The following is a 16,601-nucleotide window of genomic DNA, read 5'->3' on the forward strand; positions in this document are numbered from 1 at the left end:
GAGAGGAGAGCAACAAGAGTAGCTCGCCCGGTGGCGGGGAGAACAATACAAGCCTGATATTCCGCATAGCATGACCCATACCATGACCATGTCTCTCGCGCATATATGTCCACATTTCCCTCGCCATATGCTCTTGTTGCCTCCAGCCATGCTGGCGTAGCTAAGGAAGAGAGAAGCAAACACGGCAGGAGCCACACATGTGGGAACAATAAATCAAACGCTGGATCCGCTGATTGTCGCGGATCCTACCAAAACGCCAATAGTCCTATAAATCGATGCTTTTGCTGGGTATGTCGTGTCATAATTCCAGACCGTGGTGAAGACGACATCAATACGATACCGAACCGTAACGCCTGAGGATGCTGTGTTGCCGTCTTGCGTTCATGCCGCTAGCCGGACAGGGTGAGCCCTCGGGATACGGAGGCCCGAGAGCTGCATAATTAGTGCTTGGATTTCGAGGATTCGCCTCGAGAAGAGCCATTGGCCACGGCCGTGTCTCCGTTCTTAGCCTTTGGGGCATCGCCATTCTTCTCGGCCACCTTCAGCTGCTGGAAGAGGCTGGCAAGACGAGGGCCCGTCATCCTGTTTGGATCAGGGCCCGCTGGCTTGTCCTTGCCGGATGGCTGCTTGTCTTTATCAGAGGCCGGGATTCTCTTGGAGACAAATCGCCTGGTACGGGTTAGCATGTTGAGCCCAAGTAATCACGAGGGAAATACAAGTCGACTTACCAGAGTTTGGGCTTCAAGTCCGCGAGCTGTTGGTCGGATAGCCCCGAACTCTTATGCAGGCCCTCAATGAAATTGCCAATAGCCGTGATCTCGTTCTTCAACACCTTGGCTCTGGCCTTGGCGATAGGAATGTTGACCTTCGTACACGATTCAACCTTTTCGACGTGAACCCAAATAGGCTGCATAAGAGCAGCAATGATGGGCGCGTTTCTCTTGTCGTCGTCATCGTCGGTTTCCGGCTCCTTCGCCTCGCTTTCGGAGCGTTTCTGCTCCTCCAATCGACGGTGCTTGCGATTTCGCTCATCCAGATCACCGCTGTGCTTGCGCTTCGAGTCCGGACGAGGTGTGCCGCCTTCACCAACATTGCTGCGAGAGCGATGGTGCTGATCACTACGTGCGTAGGCACGCTCGTTATCACGCTCCCGATGATGTATATGCTTCTTGATGTTCTGGGGTGCCGGCGAAGCCGACGCGCTGGTCTTATCAGAGCGTCTGTGGCCGTTCGCCATGGCATGGCCGGATTTCTTGTTGTTTCGATGATGATTCTCAACCACCTTCTGCGCATTTTCATCGCCAGAGTGTATAGCAGTCAAGACCGAGAGGAGGTACTCGGAGCGGCGCACCAGATGTACAGCGCCTGGGGCCTTGGCAACCTTGACCTCGGTATGTTCACGTTCCTGCTTCTTTTCGATGCGGTGCTCTTCCAAGAAGAACTTGTCATGCATGTTCAGTTCGCGGTCGTCTCTGATTTGAGTCCACGCTCCAAAGCCATAACGGTCAATACCAACAAGCAGCATGCCGTCTTCCCTTGCACCCCACTCGCAGCTGTAGTGGGCTGCCTTGGTTGCATCAACCAGTCGGAAGTTGCGGAAATCAGACTGTTCTTTGACAACGCGGCGAAGCAATCGCAGCTGAGGAGGTCGTTCGAGGATGGTCTCGGCGTTGATCTTCTTCACCTCGCCAAAGTCGAACATGACCGCCTTGATATCTTTCTTGGTCATTTTCTTCTTGGTCTGCTGCTCCTGAGCGCGTATATCATCCATTTGTCTGTCCATAGCATCTTGAGCCGCCTGGAAAAGTGCGTGGAGGGTGTCGTTGATGAAGTCTCGGTCTCTGTCGCTGAGTCGAGCATCGCGAAGGAGTTCATCCGCCCGGTCGTCCATGTGACCAAAACGCATGAACGCTCGAATGAGGTTACGTGTCTCCTTCTCATTTAGCGGCCGTTTCGGGTCAGACAGCAAAGCACGTTGTTCCTCCAGCCGTTCCTGCTTGAGCTGCTCTCGCTCCCGTTTCTTAGCCATACGTTCGGCTCTTTCGGTATCGCCATCGTCCTTGACGCCTTTCAGAGCAGCCCGCCTCGGAGCGCTTTCCTCCACGACTCTAGCGAGGTATTCGGCGTTCTTCTTTTTCTCCTCCTCGTTCTTGATAGCGGCTATCTCCTCAGCAGGGATAATTTGATCCCAATCAAGGTTGAGGTCGTCAACCTTGACATCGGTATACTGCATGAAGTTATCCCAATCGATACCGCCCGTGCTGAGGTTCATCTTGTCGCTGATCTGGGTCTTGGTAACCTCTGCGTTCTCAAGGATGGAATCGATATCAAGCTTCTCCAGCTTTTCTTGGTTGCCTGACTGCTCAAACATTTTCTGCGAACGCATCTTGAGAACCCATTGAATATCGTCGGCCGACTTGGCCTCGTCAATCTTCAAGCCCCTCTGTTTGGCCTCTTCCCTGAAAGCCTTACCGTCATCTGTCACGCCGGCTTGGATGGCTAGGAATTCGAGGAGAAGCTTGTTGCGAGCACGTTCCAATACCTCTTCCTCGATTGTTTCCTTAGATACAAGGCGATAAACAGTGACTGGCTTTTTCTGACCGATTCGGTGAGCGCGCGCCATGGCTTGGAGATCAGCCTGGGGGTTCCAGTCGGAATCAAAAATGATGACGGTATCAGCAGTCATCAGGTTGATACCAAGACCACCAGCACGGGTAGATAGCAGAAAACAGAAATCCTGGCTGTCCTCGGCATTGAAATGGTTGATGGCAAGTCGTCGTGGGCCGGCCCCAATCGTTCCATCAAGTCGCTGGAATTGATAGCCACGCAGACGCAAATAATCGCCCAGAATGTCCAACACCTTAACCATCTGGCTGAAGATCAGGACACGGTGATTGTCTCTCCTTAGTTTCGTCAACAGCTGATCAAGGAGCATCATCTTTCCACTGCTGGTGATGAGCCCTTTGATTTGATCCTCTCGGCGCTCACTGCCAGCGAGGACCTTTTCTTCGGCGCCTGGAAACATGTAAGGGTGGTTGCTGACTTTCTTCAGCTCCATGACGATGTTCAACAAGGACTGCTTCTGGCCGTTGTTGCCTTCATTCAGGGCAGCATAGTTGCGCGTAAGGATATTCTTGTAATACTCAAGTTGTACATCTGATAGCTCAACGCGGATGATCTTCTCGGTCTTCGGAGGCAGATCTGTCTCGACAGTTTCCTTTGTACGGCGCAGGATGAAAGGTGCAATAGCGGCGTGAAGCTCTTGCAGTTTGGCCTGGGCATCGGCATCAATCATGCTCTCCAGGTCTTCGTCGATCACAACCTTCCCTGGATTCAAGAAATCTAAGAGGGCAGACAACTCGGCCAGATTGTTCTGGATTGGAGTACCGGTAATCAGGACCTTGGCCGGGGCACCAAAGCTCATTAACTCGGCATAGAGCTTCGACTCCTTGTTTTTCAGACGGTGGGCCTCATCCACAGCCAGGGCCTGCCATTTGATGCTGCGCAGGAAGTCGGGATCCGCCAGAATATACTCGTAAGAGGTGACGAGGACATTGAATTTGGGCTTCTTTGGGTTGTTGTTGATCATCAGTTCATGCTCACGGATGGTTGCGCGTGCCTCGGAATTACCGAGATACACAACGTAGTTGAGATCCGGTGACCACAGGTTGAATGTGTCGCACCAGGCGGGAATGACACTGAGGGGCGCGACGACAAGGAAAGGCCCCTCTTGCTTGCGTTCGTTGCGCAACCAGCTGAGGAAGGATACAGTCTGGACTGTCTTGCCCAAGCCCATTTCGTCGGCCAAGATGACATTGTTCGCGCGACACCAGTTCAGACCTAGGAAATTCAACCCCGTAAGCTGAAAGCCCCTGAGTTCGCCGCCAGTGATGTAGCTGGGTTGTTTATCAAGCTTCAAAAACTTGGTACGGGTGTTGGGGTTCGACTCGGATTTGTCCGACGTCCAGGATCGCGACTGGCGATCAAGGAATAGATCAATCTTATCTTGAGCGTCGTCACGAATGAGTGTAGCAAGCTCCCAAGTGCAGCAATCGTATGACAAACCCTTCCATTTGACGAAGTACTCCTTGCCTTCATCGCCTGCGCGGACTGCGACAATGCGCTCGACTTTGGTGTAATCCTCCAACGCTTCTTGCTCGCGCTCCTTGTCTAACAGATACTGCTCGCGAGTCTCGGGTGGGATGTCATCGCCAGCAAATTTGAGGTCGATCTCGTACTCGATAGTCCTCCGGTAGTAGTTCTCGAGCTTGCGAACTCCGCGATAGCCACGCAGGGTGTCCATGGTGTCCCATGTGTTGTGTAGGTGAGATTTGCGCTCCCATTTGATATGGTACTCAAAATCTTCACGGGAAGCGTTCACAGCCAGCTCACCACCGTCTCTGACCCGGTGGCCGACAACCTTCTCGATGTAGGGGGAGTCGTCGGCCATTTCTTCGCCACCTGCCCAGTGGTTGGGCGTCAACTCATCCTCATCTTCATCCTCATCGGATTCTTGGTACTGGACTTGGCGTGTGGCTGCCCGGCTCGACCAGCGCTTCTCGGCGTATAGGTGCGATGTTCGGGGATGAGCTTGTTCACGACGAGCCTTCTTCATGAAAGACCGTGCGCGTGCTCCGCCATACGTATCGGATTCGGAATCATCGGCTTGCGTATGTCGAACGGGAGTATTTCTCTTTGAGGCTGTCGAACAGTGTCAGGCGGACTCGGGTATATCGAGGACGACAAGGTCGTCGATACTATGCAGAATTGACCAGATAGCGGTACTTACATTGTTGAGAGATTTGTTCCACCCGCCGTCTCTTGTTGGAGCGTCTTTGAGTAGGGACATCAGACTCGGAGTCCTCATCTTCATCATCATCCGAGTCGACCTGTAATGTAAGTGTGTGCCAGGGCAGCGACGAGGAAGAGTAACTCACAACTTTGGCCTGCTTAGTTGGGCGAGACTAAGATTTCGGTCAGTCGGATTCAGAGCAGTGAAAAATTTTCAGTTAACATACGCTTCTCCTCAATCCATAGAGCTCTGGGTTCGCGGCGATGTATTCATTCTCACCGCCGCCGACCTTTCGTTTGGCGGCACGATGAGAATCATTGGACTCTGACCTCTCATCTTGGGCAGCGTCACTGTGAGAGGCAACTGGACTATCTTCCGCATCGAAATCAGCGTCATCAGAAACCTCATTGTCCTCCTCGGCACTGGAATCGGCGACTTTGTGAGGCTCGGAATCTTGCTTCGCATCATCATCGGAATCGTGATCGTGATCGAACGCGGATGGGGAGCCACGAGGCCGGGCAATAACGACCGTGTCATTAACTTCGGAAAGATCGCTATCACTTTGGGCACCGTCGGCGACGGGTGATGGACTGGACTCCTCCATCGGCGAGCCATGGCCATTGGCTAAGCTGGGCTCTGGCGAGCTCGACATGATGGTAGATGATAGCACTCTTGCGAGATGCCTAGGAGAACTAGGTTAGCAGGAAACACGGTGAAAGCGACCAAACAAGCACAGGCCATGGGAAACAACCACTGGCGATCTCATCAGAGTTATAACATGCGAAATTGAGCGCGAATCAAGCTCTTGAGGGTCTCTGGCGCAAATAGTGATGGTTCCAGATGGATCGCGAGGCTGGTTGATGGAAGAAGCAGACGCGAGCTAATATCAGCAAGACAGGGCAACAGAGCGTGTCTGATGGCTGCATATCATCGAGAACAGCTGGATCCATCAATCACAACCATTACGAAGAGCCCAGGTGCCTTGAAGCATCCGATGGCAGGGTTACATGTGACAGTTTTCGCGATAGATATTGCATGTTGGACTGGACAGGCGGAACAGCAAAGCCCAGCCTTGCCAACAGGACAGAGCACGCAACGGCTCCGGAGCAGGGAAAGCAACTTACAATTCATCAACTGGACCACCTGAAGGGGTAGAGCAGAAAGCCTAGCAAAGAAGACTTTCTTTGGGTTTTATTTCCTAGGGCAGGGGAGGCCCCGAAGACACGAGAGAGTGTGTGGTGGTGATGTGTTGAGAGTGCCTAGGTGCGGACTCCAGGGCGTTCTGTTCCAATTCTGGGGGCAATGGGTTGGATCTTTTTGCTGGCAGGCAGGAATCAATCAGATCAATTGAGCAGGTCTGCAGGGTGGGTAAGAGAAAAGGCCTCTAAACCTAAATCGATCTAGCGGGGCTGCTCCAAATCGCTTGAGGTCGCTGAGGTCGCTGAGGCCGCTGAGGCCGCTGAGGTCCGAGGCTGCGCTTTTCTAGATGTGGTGGGGAGAAAGAGCTGCTGCTTGATACAGTGTGTGAATGGAACCCGTGATCGAGCTGGCAAGCAACCCAACCACTTGAACAAAGCTGGCCGTTTTCGAGTCAACTGCCCTCAACAGCGCAGCCAACACACCCAGTCACTTCTTTATGTAGCAGTCTCTTTTTCCGAATTGCCATGCTTCATCAACGATAGTTGAGGCTTGACCTCCAGTCCCACATGCACCAATGCCTTCTTACAGAGGACGAACCACGTGTAGTTAGCTAGCAGTGGACCAAGTGTGTTTGGGCGTGTTTGGTTATGAGGAGGTTGGTTGGCTACTTTACTTGGTATCGCACGCGATATCAACTATGTATTCAATGGCCCATGACGAATCTACCCAGCATGACGGGAAGAGAATGTACCAATAGTCTGATACAAGTAAGAGCCCGCAGAGCTGGGTTGGAGCAAGGTGACGGACGAAGCAAGGATCTTGGGATCATCCTCAATCAGCAATACAATGGCAGTGATTGGGCACTCCCGGCCCCCCACACCAAAAAAGTACCTAGGGCTTATGGCTGTTGCATGCTGCGTATTTCTTTCTTCTCCCAGACCTACTCATCCTTTGCGGCCAGTTGTGCGATACGCGACATTTCCTCGTTCTGAACAGCTCGTACCATCGCCTGTTGCGTGACTCAGAGCAGAACACCTGCCAGCTGCATTGCCTCTTTGTCTTCGTCGTCGATCGCCGACTGTGCCACGCGCATCTTTTCCCTCCAACATCCAACACTTGATCGGGACCATCTAGGACTGACAACAGCAGCCAGCATCATGTCTGATAAACTCACCCGGTAGGTTCACTCCTAGTCGTCTACCCATTTCCACCGCGCAAAGCATTCCAGACCCGTGGAATAAATGTTGGCTTGTCGCTAACCACATACGCAACAGTATCGCCATTGTCAACTCTGACAAGGTAAAAATTAAACCCCACCAATTTCTGGAATAGAATTACCCCGCCATGACAATGTGACGATGTGCTAATGCGACGACACACAAAATGTAGTGCAAGCCCAAGGTATGAACGAACATCTGCGCCAATGCCAAGAGAAAATGCTGATCTTTCTACTCAGAAATGCCGACAAGAGTGTAAGAAATCATGCCCGGTTGTCCGCAGTGGCAAGCTGTGTATTGAAGTCGCTTCGGATTCGAAACTCGCCTTCATTTCTGAGAGTCTCTGTGGTACGTATGCACCCCAGGCTTACTGATCTAGAACCCAACCCATGAAAAAGCAAATACTGACAATCTTGCAGTAAGTTATTTAGCTGCCTAAATATGCTGTAAAAGCTGTCTGCGACGCGGTATAGTTATTAACACACATAGATCGGATGCGGTATCTGCCCGAAGAAGTGCCCGTTCAGCGCCATCACCATTATCAACCTGCCGACCAACCTCGAGTCTCAGGTCACCCATCGATACTCGGCCAACAGCTTCAAGCTTCACCGTCTGCCCATGCCCCGGCCCGGAAACGTTTTGGGTCTGGTCGGAACCAACGGTATTGGCAAGAGTACGGCACTGAAGATTCTTAGCGGCAAGCTCAAGCCCAACTTGGGTCGCCACGATAACCCACCTGACTGGAACGATGTCATCAAGTACTTCCGAGGCTCCGAGCTTCAGAACTACTTCACCAAGATTCTCGAGGATGATTTGAAGGCGGTCGTCAAGCCTCAGTATGTCGATCAGATTCCCAAGGCCATTCGTGGCCCGGAGAAGTCGGTCAGGGCTCTCCTCGAAGGTCGCGCTTCGCTTAGTAACCTGGACGAAGTCCTGGATACTCTCGAACTGCGACATCTTATGGACCGTGAGGTTAACCAGCTCTCTGGTGGTGAACTTCAGCGATTTGCTATCGGAACTGTCTGCGTCCAGAACGCCGATGTGTACATGTTCGACGAGCCCTCCTCGTACTTGGATGTCAAGCAGCGTCTAGCTGCAGCTCGTATCATCCGCTCGCTTTCGCGTTCCGACAACTATATCATCGTTGTTGAACACGATTTGTCTGTTCTTGACTATCTCTCCGATTACGTTTGCGTTCTCTACGGTAGACCCGCCATCTACGGTGTTGTTACGCTTCCGCACTCGGTCCGTGAAGGCATCAACATCTTCCTTGACGGTCACATTCCCACCGAAAACCTGCGATTCCGTGAAGAATCCCTGACTTTCCGCCTGTCGGAGGGCGCTGATGACTTCATGGCCGACAAGGCTCGAGCCTTCAGCTACCCCAAGATGGAGAAGACCCTCGGAGGTTTCCACTTGAACATCAAGACTGGTGATTTCACCGACTCAGAAATCATTGTCATGATGGGTGAGAACGGAACAGGCAAGACCACATTCTGTAAGCTTCTGGCCGGTGCCTTGAAGCCTGATGGCACCCAGAAGGTCCCGGAAATGAAAATCAGCATGAAGCCTCAGACTATCACCCCCAAGTTCGACGGAACTGTCCGCCAGCTGTTCTTCAAGAAGATCCGACCCGCATTCCTATCGCCTCAGTTCCAGACTGATGTTGTCAAGCCCCTTAAGCTTGAAGATTTCATTGACCAGGAAGTCAAGAACTTGTCAGGCGGTGAATTGCAGCGTGTCGCTATCGTGCTTGCCCTCGGTATCCCTGCTGATATTTACGTCATTGACGAGCCATCTGCTTACCTGGATTCTGAGCAACGTATCATTGCTGCCCGAGTTATCAAGCGTTTCATCATGCACGCCAAGAAGACAGCTTTCATCGTCGAGCACGATTTCATCATGGCCACATATCTGGCCGACAGAGTCATTGTCTTTGATGGCCAGCCTGGTGTGGATGCTACTGCTAACACCCCTGAGTCGCTTTTGACGGGCTGCAACACTTTCTTGAAGAACCTGGACGTTACTTTCCGTCGCGACCCGACCAACTTCCGCCCTCGTATCAACAAGATGAACAGTCAGTTGGACCAGGAACAGAAGCTGAATGGAAACTACGTAAGCATATCCCTAAGCTACTATCCGTCGCATACCACTAACCAAAAACCTAGTTCTTCTTGGAGGAGACCGAAACGTCCTGAAGGGCGTCCCAAGATATAACGGCCATCGACGAGAGAATAGAGGCCCCGAGAATGATGAACAGCCAATGAACATGCCTCCTTCTTCCAGCAAGTGTCTCAACGTCCAAACCCACAACAGTAAGTGCCGCGCCGCGGACGGGCCCTGTGAAATGGACGATGAGGCGATTGGTGAAGATGCCGACGAGCCGGATGGACATCCGACTGCGATAGCCATATTCTGTTCCTGCCGGGTCCTGTGATTATCTACTTTACACCCGTTCCTCTCTGCGCGGAGTTTCCCACTCGGAAATATCCGGCTAAGAAGGGTGTCAATGGATGCACATTGAGGAACAGTCAGATTGACGAAGGCTCTTGGTTCGATGTAACCCACTGAGTGGTAAAAAGCGGCGAGGACCGATGACGGGCAAAGTCATTGAGGACGTATATAGTTCACTTGACGAAGACCAGCCTTATCTGTAACAATGGCTCTTGCTTCGTGGCAAGAAAATAGGAACTGAGTCTTTGCTATATGCTATTTCATCGATCAACATCAGCTATTCCCATGCAAAGTGATACCGTTGGCTATCAGGTTTACAAAATAATGGGTAGTGATTCATCTAGGACAGCAGGCATCAATCAACACCATCAAGAGATCATGGTCCAACCCACAATGGATTATACTATCTAGGAGTTTGATACGAAAATACATAGATGTCGAGGCTGTCTGTCTGAACTGAGTAAAGGGGGGAGAAAGAGTGTACATACTCCTTTTTGTTCTGTTCCCAGGTCGTTTGCGAAGGAACCTTGAGAAGAGTAAAAGAAACAGCCCCCGTCATAAGAGATGGACGTGGAGCGTGAGGAAAATAAATCTGAAGGGAAGACATGTCGGGCGCATGCTGGATGCCGATACTCGTGGTTGGTCGAAGGGGATGTGATATGAATATGAGCGACTAATTGGTGTTGTCGTTGCGCCCTAAGACATTGAATTCTCCCAAGTCTGTCTCTCCGGTCTGTCCGTGTGTGCCAAAAGGTCATCATGTCCCAAGAGATACAGCATAGGTTCGGGGTGCAGACACGTACGTCAAAAGAGTCTCTCCACGAACGAACTGGGCCCAAATTCATATTTCTCAGCAGGGGGGAAATGCCTTCCCGCTTTGGGGGTTCGTGTATTCGGTTGTCGCGACGCACTGTGCTTTGCGCTATCGAGCAGGGCATCATCGGCGAGGCGTCCCTGAAAAGCGGCGTCGAGAATGGTAGGTCGATGGAGGTACCTAGTCTTCCTCGATCTCTCCCTCTTCACTGCCCGAATGGATATTCTCTTCGACCTTGGCCGGCAGAGCGGCGGCTGCTGGTGCTACTGCTGCTGGTACTGCTGCGGGTGGCGGTGACCTAGTCTTAAGACGTGTTTCGCGTGGTGGGGAGCGCTCACGTGGAGTTCTTTCTCTTCTCAGCCTCTTCGAATCTCGCGATTCCCGACGCTCAAAATCGTCGTCGTCTTCACGGCGACGGCGAGAAGAAGCTGGACGGTCATCGCCATAGGGCAACTCGTCAACGGGTGCTCGCTCCACGCGACGACGATAGGAACGCTCGCGTTCCTCCTCGCGATCCCGCCGTTCTCGGGCGTAGTCATCACGGCGAGGTCGGGGAGCGAAGTCTCGGTCCCGACTTCGGACCCGCTCCCGATCGCGATCTCTTTCACGCTCGCGCTCACGATCTCGGTCCCGGTCTCGGTCCCGATCTCGGTCCCGGACGTCGCGCGTATCACGCTCTCGATAGTTTTCCGATGCGCGGCGGTCAGATAGTAAGCTTTCGGCCATGCTTGACTTACGATAGTTCTTCTCCCGCTCGGCTATAGCCTTCCGACGGTCTGCTTCGTATGCATCTGGCTCAGGGCTGCGGCTGGTGCGAGAAGGGCGCACACGATCGCTACGGTGAGATCTGTCTCCTCGGTCTTTTTCTCGGTACGTACCACGATCTGGAGATCGCTCTCGTCGCTTCGGACGATCCCTGTCTTCCTCCTCCCGATCCCGAACTCGGCGGAGCACCTTCTCAAACGCACCGCGGCGGGCTTCCTCAGACGTTACGGCTTTGAACTCAGGAGTCCTTACGAGGCGAGGTCGTATCTTTTCCCATGTGTCTTCGTGCAGGATGGGAGGGTCCATATGCTTAATAAAAGACCTAAGGTCATCGACTGCTCTACGTTGCTGGCGCTCTGTCTGTCTGTCGTCATCTGAGCGTTTGTTGGTTTTCTTTTCCTGAAGCTGTAGGAGGTGTTAGTCACGACATTCATGATAGAAGGGTTGGAAATGTCCTTACCCGTTCAAAAATCAAATTGAGAATATCACGATCAATGTTAGCAGTTTTGCGATTGTTCTTGACAACGGGCAGAAAATCGTCGAACGTGGTTTTGGGGGTCAACTCAAAGCGGTTGTCCTGTAATGCGATCAGTCGGGGTTCATGACGAGTGGCTTGATAGACTCACATCCAAGACGTCCAGGACATCATTCCGGGTGGAACGAAGAGCGCGTTCCTCTTCTTCAACAACATCCCAGAAAAGGTCGATGGGAGACGATCCAGGCTGACCAGTTGCCATGGTATAACGTTCGTCGTTGACGATGAGAGGGTGGATCTGGCTCCATTTCGTGCCGGCCTTGATTTGGCCAGCTTTGCGCAGCTCTTGCAAAAGGCCGACGAAAGCCTCGCGATGCTTGCGTTCGATGCGCAGCTTTCTGTTCTTCTGGTCCTGACGCGCCTCGTTAAAGTTACGCTCCAAGGCTTTGATATGATTCTGAAAAGCTGTCAGAATATCGAAGTCGGACAGAGTCTTGTACTTCTCCTCCATTTGGAAGGGGGTGGTTGACTTGAGGAGGCCTTGAGCTTCTGACCAGCGCGTGTAGGGTTCGAGGTTAAGCTGCGGAAGCAAGTCGATCAGACCATCCATTGCGCTTTTGCGGAGACTCGCTTGGCGCTCGACATGAGCTTTCTTGAGTTCAAGAATGTAGTCTTCAAACAACTGGCGGCGCTCTTCGTCATTGTCAGTGGAGCGGAAGATAGTCTCGCCTTCAATGATGGGTCTTGCCGTCTTCCAGCGAGTATAGTGTTTGATTTCAGGATGGCTGCGGAGCATCGTGGCGAAGTCTGAACGAAGCTTGGACAGGCGCTCCTTGGCCCGTTCCTTGTCCTGGATAATCATGTCGTGGCAGTACTCCTCGAAAGCAACCTTCCTGTCTTTGGGGTCTTTGATAGCACGGTACTGTGGGTCTTTGATGGTCGCTCGCATAGCTTGGTCCCAGGTCCAGTCTGGTTGAACTCCGCAGCGTTTCAACATCTTCATGAAAGCGGCCTCGGCCTCTTCGGGAGTGTCATACTCGGGATCGTTGCTGGCGGGAACGAAGGACTGAACGCGGGGGTCATTGCCAAAGGTCAACTGACGCGACTCGGGGTAGATATCACGCTGGTCACGGTCGCGGTCGCGGTCACGGTCGCGGTCACGGTCACGATCGCGGCCGTGGTCATAGCCCTGGTTCGAGTAGTTACCACCGCCTCCGCCTCCTGAAGAGAATGAAGCAGCAGGTGCTGCAGGGGTGGAGGGGCTGCTGTCCTCCTGGCCCAGAGCTTTTTTGTAGACATCGGGCATCTCCCAAGAACTCTGCTTCGTTTCGGTGTTGTACCAGTACTTACGCCCACCTTCGGCCGTGTATTCTTTCCATGGCTGGTTTGCTAGAGCGCGCTGTCATCTAAGTTAGCAATGAAGTCAAGAGCAGTTTCGCTATCCACGGCGTACCTCAGCAGGCGACAGCATCTCCTCGGGCTTCGTCCATTGCGTAACCTTCGTAAAAGGATTGTAGTAATAAGGGCGCCCGTCTGGAGTCTTGTGTTCCTGCCACGGGTTTGGCTGGCCAAAGTGGCCGCTCATCCCGTTCATTTTGACTGCAATTTGCGCGCTCAGACGAACGCAGGGCACGCAGACGAACTACGCGAGACGGGCAGCGGTCGTTTTGGTAATCGTGATATAGACGGGAAGTCGGAAGAGTCGTGGACAAGGCACTGGCAGTGGCTCGTCAACAGCAGTTCTGTGGCTGCCGATGGAAAGGGACAGCTGTGATTGTACAAGGCCAACACAGCGAGATGGCACTGGCAGAAGTTTGTTCTGCAATGCGACGAAGAGCTTCCCAGGTGACCGATTGATTTTTGCTTGCCTGGCTTGAGTGGCTGGACCAACCGGGACCAACTGGGAGGGTACCACCAACCTTGGCCCTTGGCACTAAAAATGCGGGCTCCGTCCACGGGTTCTGCACGGGTCCCGCCCCTGTTGCTGGGAAGCTGCTAGCCTAAGCTTGGCCAGCATGATGCATCCCAGTTCGATTGTTTGTATCCCGGGCGCGAACAACTCCTCGACCCTTTCCATGTGCCAATGGACTCACCGGGCCTCTAACGGGCCTCTAACCACCACTCTAGATTGCGAAATCTCAAGGGCGCCATGGCGACTGTTGATTTCATCCAGGGGGCGGCTCTGTCGTACTTCATACCCCTCGCTACCGACTTCCAGCTCCAAGACGCCCTTGCAGCCTCCGAGTTGTCTTTGCAAGAGAGAATCGATGCGATCGAGCCTCGCGACGCCCTGTTTTTTGGTGAGTTGACTGTCCGCTGCCTAGTTGTCTGTCTCTCACATGCTTATTCGTAGATCCCCAGATGAAACCGTTCACGTCTACCTTTCGTTGAGATCGCCCTATACAGAAGAGCATACTCTTAGGTCCTACGTGCAGCGTCTGGTTATATCTTTAGAGGCCCATATTGCCAACGGCAGCCACCCCGATCGCGACTCCCCGCCCGCTTCCGAAGTTATATTCTCCGGGGCCCTGGAAGATGGAGAAGATCCCTTTATCGTCGCCGACGAGGACGAAGACAGCGAGCCTAGCGAAAACCGTTGGATATACGCGATATGGAAGTTTCCGCTGCTCCTCGGCCGCCCTAGGATGAGGCTACAAGGACCCTCTGTGGTGTTTACTGCTGCCGCCAGTATCAAACCTGCAAGTCTGGGGCTTCCGGCGGTATCGGCAGACGGTTATCTACCAAGTGGCATAGCTTCGGGGCTCAACCTGCTCGAGTCTTTCGGTCATGATCCGGAATTGAACGGAATCACGCCGCGACTGTCTGCCTTGCGCGTATCGCGCGTGGCGCCAGTTACGCAGCAAAGTAAGGATTTGCTGCGACCTATTCAGGTATCGCCAAAGCAGCTTGCCTTGCGCATATTCCCTGCTGTACACTCTCGCATCCGGTTCGCGCGGCCGAATACCACCCCGCCCAGCCCCGCCATCATTGCTATGCTCGAGATCGATTTTACGTCGTTCTTCGACTGCGAAATAGCACTCACCTCGATATCTATGACGGTGCCGGATGGCGTTGTCGACGATCTCACTGCACAGTCCGGCATGTCTTTACCTATGTCGTGCGTTGCGCACGACCATATCACGTTTCTATATCGCATCTCGCCAGAAGAAACGGAGACGTTGGCGAAGAACCCTATGCGCGACCTTAACATCGAGATTGATGCCACTGCTCTTGTGCAGCCGGGCATCTGCACCCCCAAACTCCTCATGGCGTGGACCACGTCATTAGACTTTACTTTGCCACTAAACCCTGGCTTCGGGTCAGCTACACAGCCCATCCAACGATCACATAGGCCCAGTCAGCTATCGATCAACAGCATGACTTCTCTGGTGGCGCCGGCCGTGGCGCGACCGGATGCTCTACCTTCACTCGAAGCAGCGAACAAGACAGAGATGGCCCTTCCGGACCTTGGCATCACGGTGACCTTCTCAGCTCCGCCGCGGACGCAGCGCATACGCCCCGGAGAGGAATTCGTGTGGACGGTATTCGTCGTGAATCGGACGGCAGCCGCCACGACGGCTCCTCCCCGGAAGCTGGCCCTGGTGGCCATTCCCAAGCGCAGGAGAAACGAGAGCAGAGTCAACCGGCCGCCGTCCATGTCACACCTGCCGGTGGGCGCCGCGGCGCACCAAGGCAAACAGGCGCGCGACCGCAGTCTGGCGGATGCCGTCATGGACGAGAACGTGGTGCACGCCATGCAGCACAGCAGCGCCGTGGACAGCGCGGAGATGGTCTGTCTCAGTGCGGATGTGCGAGTGGGGCCACTGGCCCCCGGGTCTTGTCACGTCGTCGAGCTTCGGTTCCTTGCGCTGAGGTCGGGCATCGTGGGCGTAGACGCTGTAAGAGTTGTCGATCTGGGAAGTACAGAGCATGTGGATATCCGGGATTTGCCCACCGTTCTTGTCGATGCGTGGGATTCCGAGCCAGACGCAGCACTGCCAGTCAGAGACCAATCTGTAACAGTTGAAGCGTAGACCTGGCTATTGTCAGCTTTAGAAAGGCAGCGGACGTCTAGTCAGTGCCTTGTGGGCTTGGGAAGGCAAGGCAAGGCAGGGAATGCCAGAATAGAAAGTGCAGGCCGTTCCAGACCGATAATTCCCTGTAGACGATGTCCACGCCGCTGTAATAATACAATATCACAAGTTAGAATCCTTGGCTTAGAACTCTCCCTGACTCATGTTGTGCCATACATTCGGTCAATGAGATATATGCGTGTTTGCAACACCCGAGAGACTAGAACATCCTAAATAGATGAGCACGGGTGCTCCGCAAGATATATCTACGTCGCCTAATTTTAAAAGCATCGTTATCTAGTATAATTAATTTAAGATAATTATCTACGACTTATATATAAGAGAGCAGACGGGATCCTTAGTATTCAGCAGGATGTAGTCGTATGTGAGAGTTTCATCTATCGTGGTAGTTTATACTCAATTTATTTAGAGGTCTGTCAGATACACTATTCTACAAGCACTCCTACCTAAACGAGTGAGAGGTCATTATCTCAGATTCTTCTTTGCCAATTGCCATATGCCATTCATGCAGGGCATCTCTCGCTCACTCTCTAACAGTCCAAACCCTTAATAACGAACGTATTGTTCCATCACGCAAGCATAAGACTTGTCAACTCTGAGAACTAGGAACCGGGATTATCACATTGGGTCGTTATCTGCCTCAAACTCTGGCCCATCTCAAAGAGACGGCAACCAGGATTACCGGCAACACACTTACCAGCTCGCCAAGCCCAGCATACTCGGGCGGGATCCGAACGCCACCACCCGGTCCGGAAGCGGCGACGAACGCTCCGGCGGCCAGTAGGATGGCAAAGACATTGTACACGAAGCTCCAACCAAAGTTGAACATGCATCTCGATCAATCTAGAGA

The 16,601-nt window shown here is 53.0% G+C and overlaps 4 protein-coding genes across 4 annotated transcripts; 2 read left to right on the top strand and 2 right to left on the bottom strand.

Annotated features, from left to right (window-relative positions):
• Positions 1-440: 440 nt before the first annotated feature.
• PG998_002199 (CDH1-like protein) lies at positions 441-5,444 on the bottom strand (the record flags this gene model as incomplete). The annotated part of the gene is made up of 5 exons (XM_066869017.1): positions 441-669; positions 729-4,701; positions 4,790-4,889; positions 4,938-4,964; positions 5,019-5,444. The coding sequence occupies 5 exons, from the start codon at positions 5,442-5,444 to the stop codon at positions 441-443; spliced, it is 4,755 nt and encodes a 1,584-aa protein (XP_066737432.1).
• A 1,645-nt stretch (positions 5,445-7,089) lies between these two features.
• On the top strand, positions 7,090-9,347 carry PG998_002200 (uncharacterized protein; the record flags this gene model as incomplete). Its single annotated transcript, XM_066869018.1, has 5 exons — positions 7,090-7,109; positions 7,322-7,497; positions 7,548-7,567; positions 7,639-9,264; positions 9,318-9,347. The coding sequence occupies 5 exons, from the start codon at positions 7,090-7,092 to the stop codon at positions 9,345-9,347; spliced, it is 1,872 nt and encodes a 623-aa protein (XP_066737433.1).
• A 1,250-nt stretch (positions 9,348-10,597) lies between these two features.
• Positions 10,598-13,251, bottom strand: PG998_002201 (uncharacterized protein; the record flags this gene model as incomplete). The annotated part of the gene is made up of 4 exons (XM_066869019.1): positions 10,598-11,587; positions 11,643-11,759; positions 11,809-13,056; positions 13,111-13,251. The coding sequence occupies 4 exons, from the start codon at positions 13,249-13,251 to the stop codon at positions 10,598-10,600; spliced, it is 2,496 nt and encodes an 831-aa protein (XP_066737434.1).
• A 555-nt stretch (positions 13,252-13,806) lies between these two features.
• PG998_002202 (uncharacterized protein) lies at positions 13,807-15,691 on the top strand (the record flags this gene model as incomplete). Its single annotated transcript, XM_066869020.1, has 2 exons — positions 13,807-13,957; positions 14,019-15,691. 2 exons carry the CDS (start codon positions 13,807-13,809, stop codon positions 15,689-15,691), a joined length of 1,824 nt encoding a protein of 607 aa, XP_066737435.1.
• Between the last annotated feature and the right edge of the window lie 910 nt (positions 15,692-16,601).

This window comes from Apiospora kogelbergensis (genome assembly GCF_038363985.1).
Source record: "Apiospora kogelbergensis strain CBS 113332 chromosome Unknown utg000001l_segment0_segment0, whole genome shotgun sequence".
Lineage (NCBI taxonomy): Eukaryota > Fungi > Ascomycota > Sordariomycetes > Amphisphaeriales > Apiosporaceae > Apiospora > Apiospora kogelbergensis.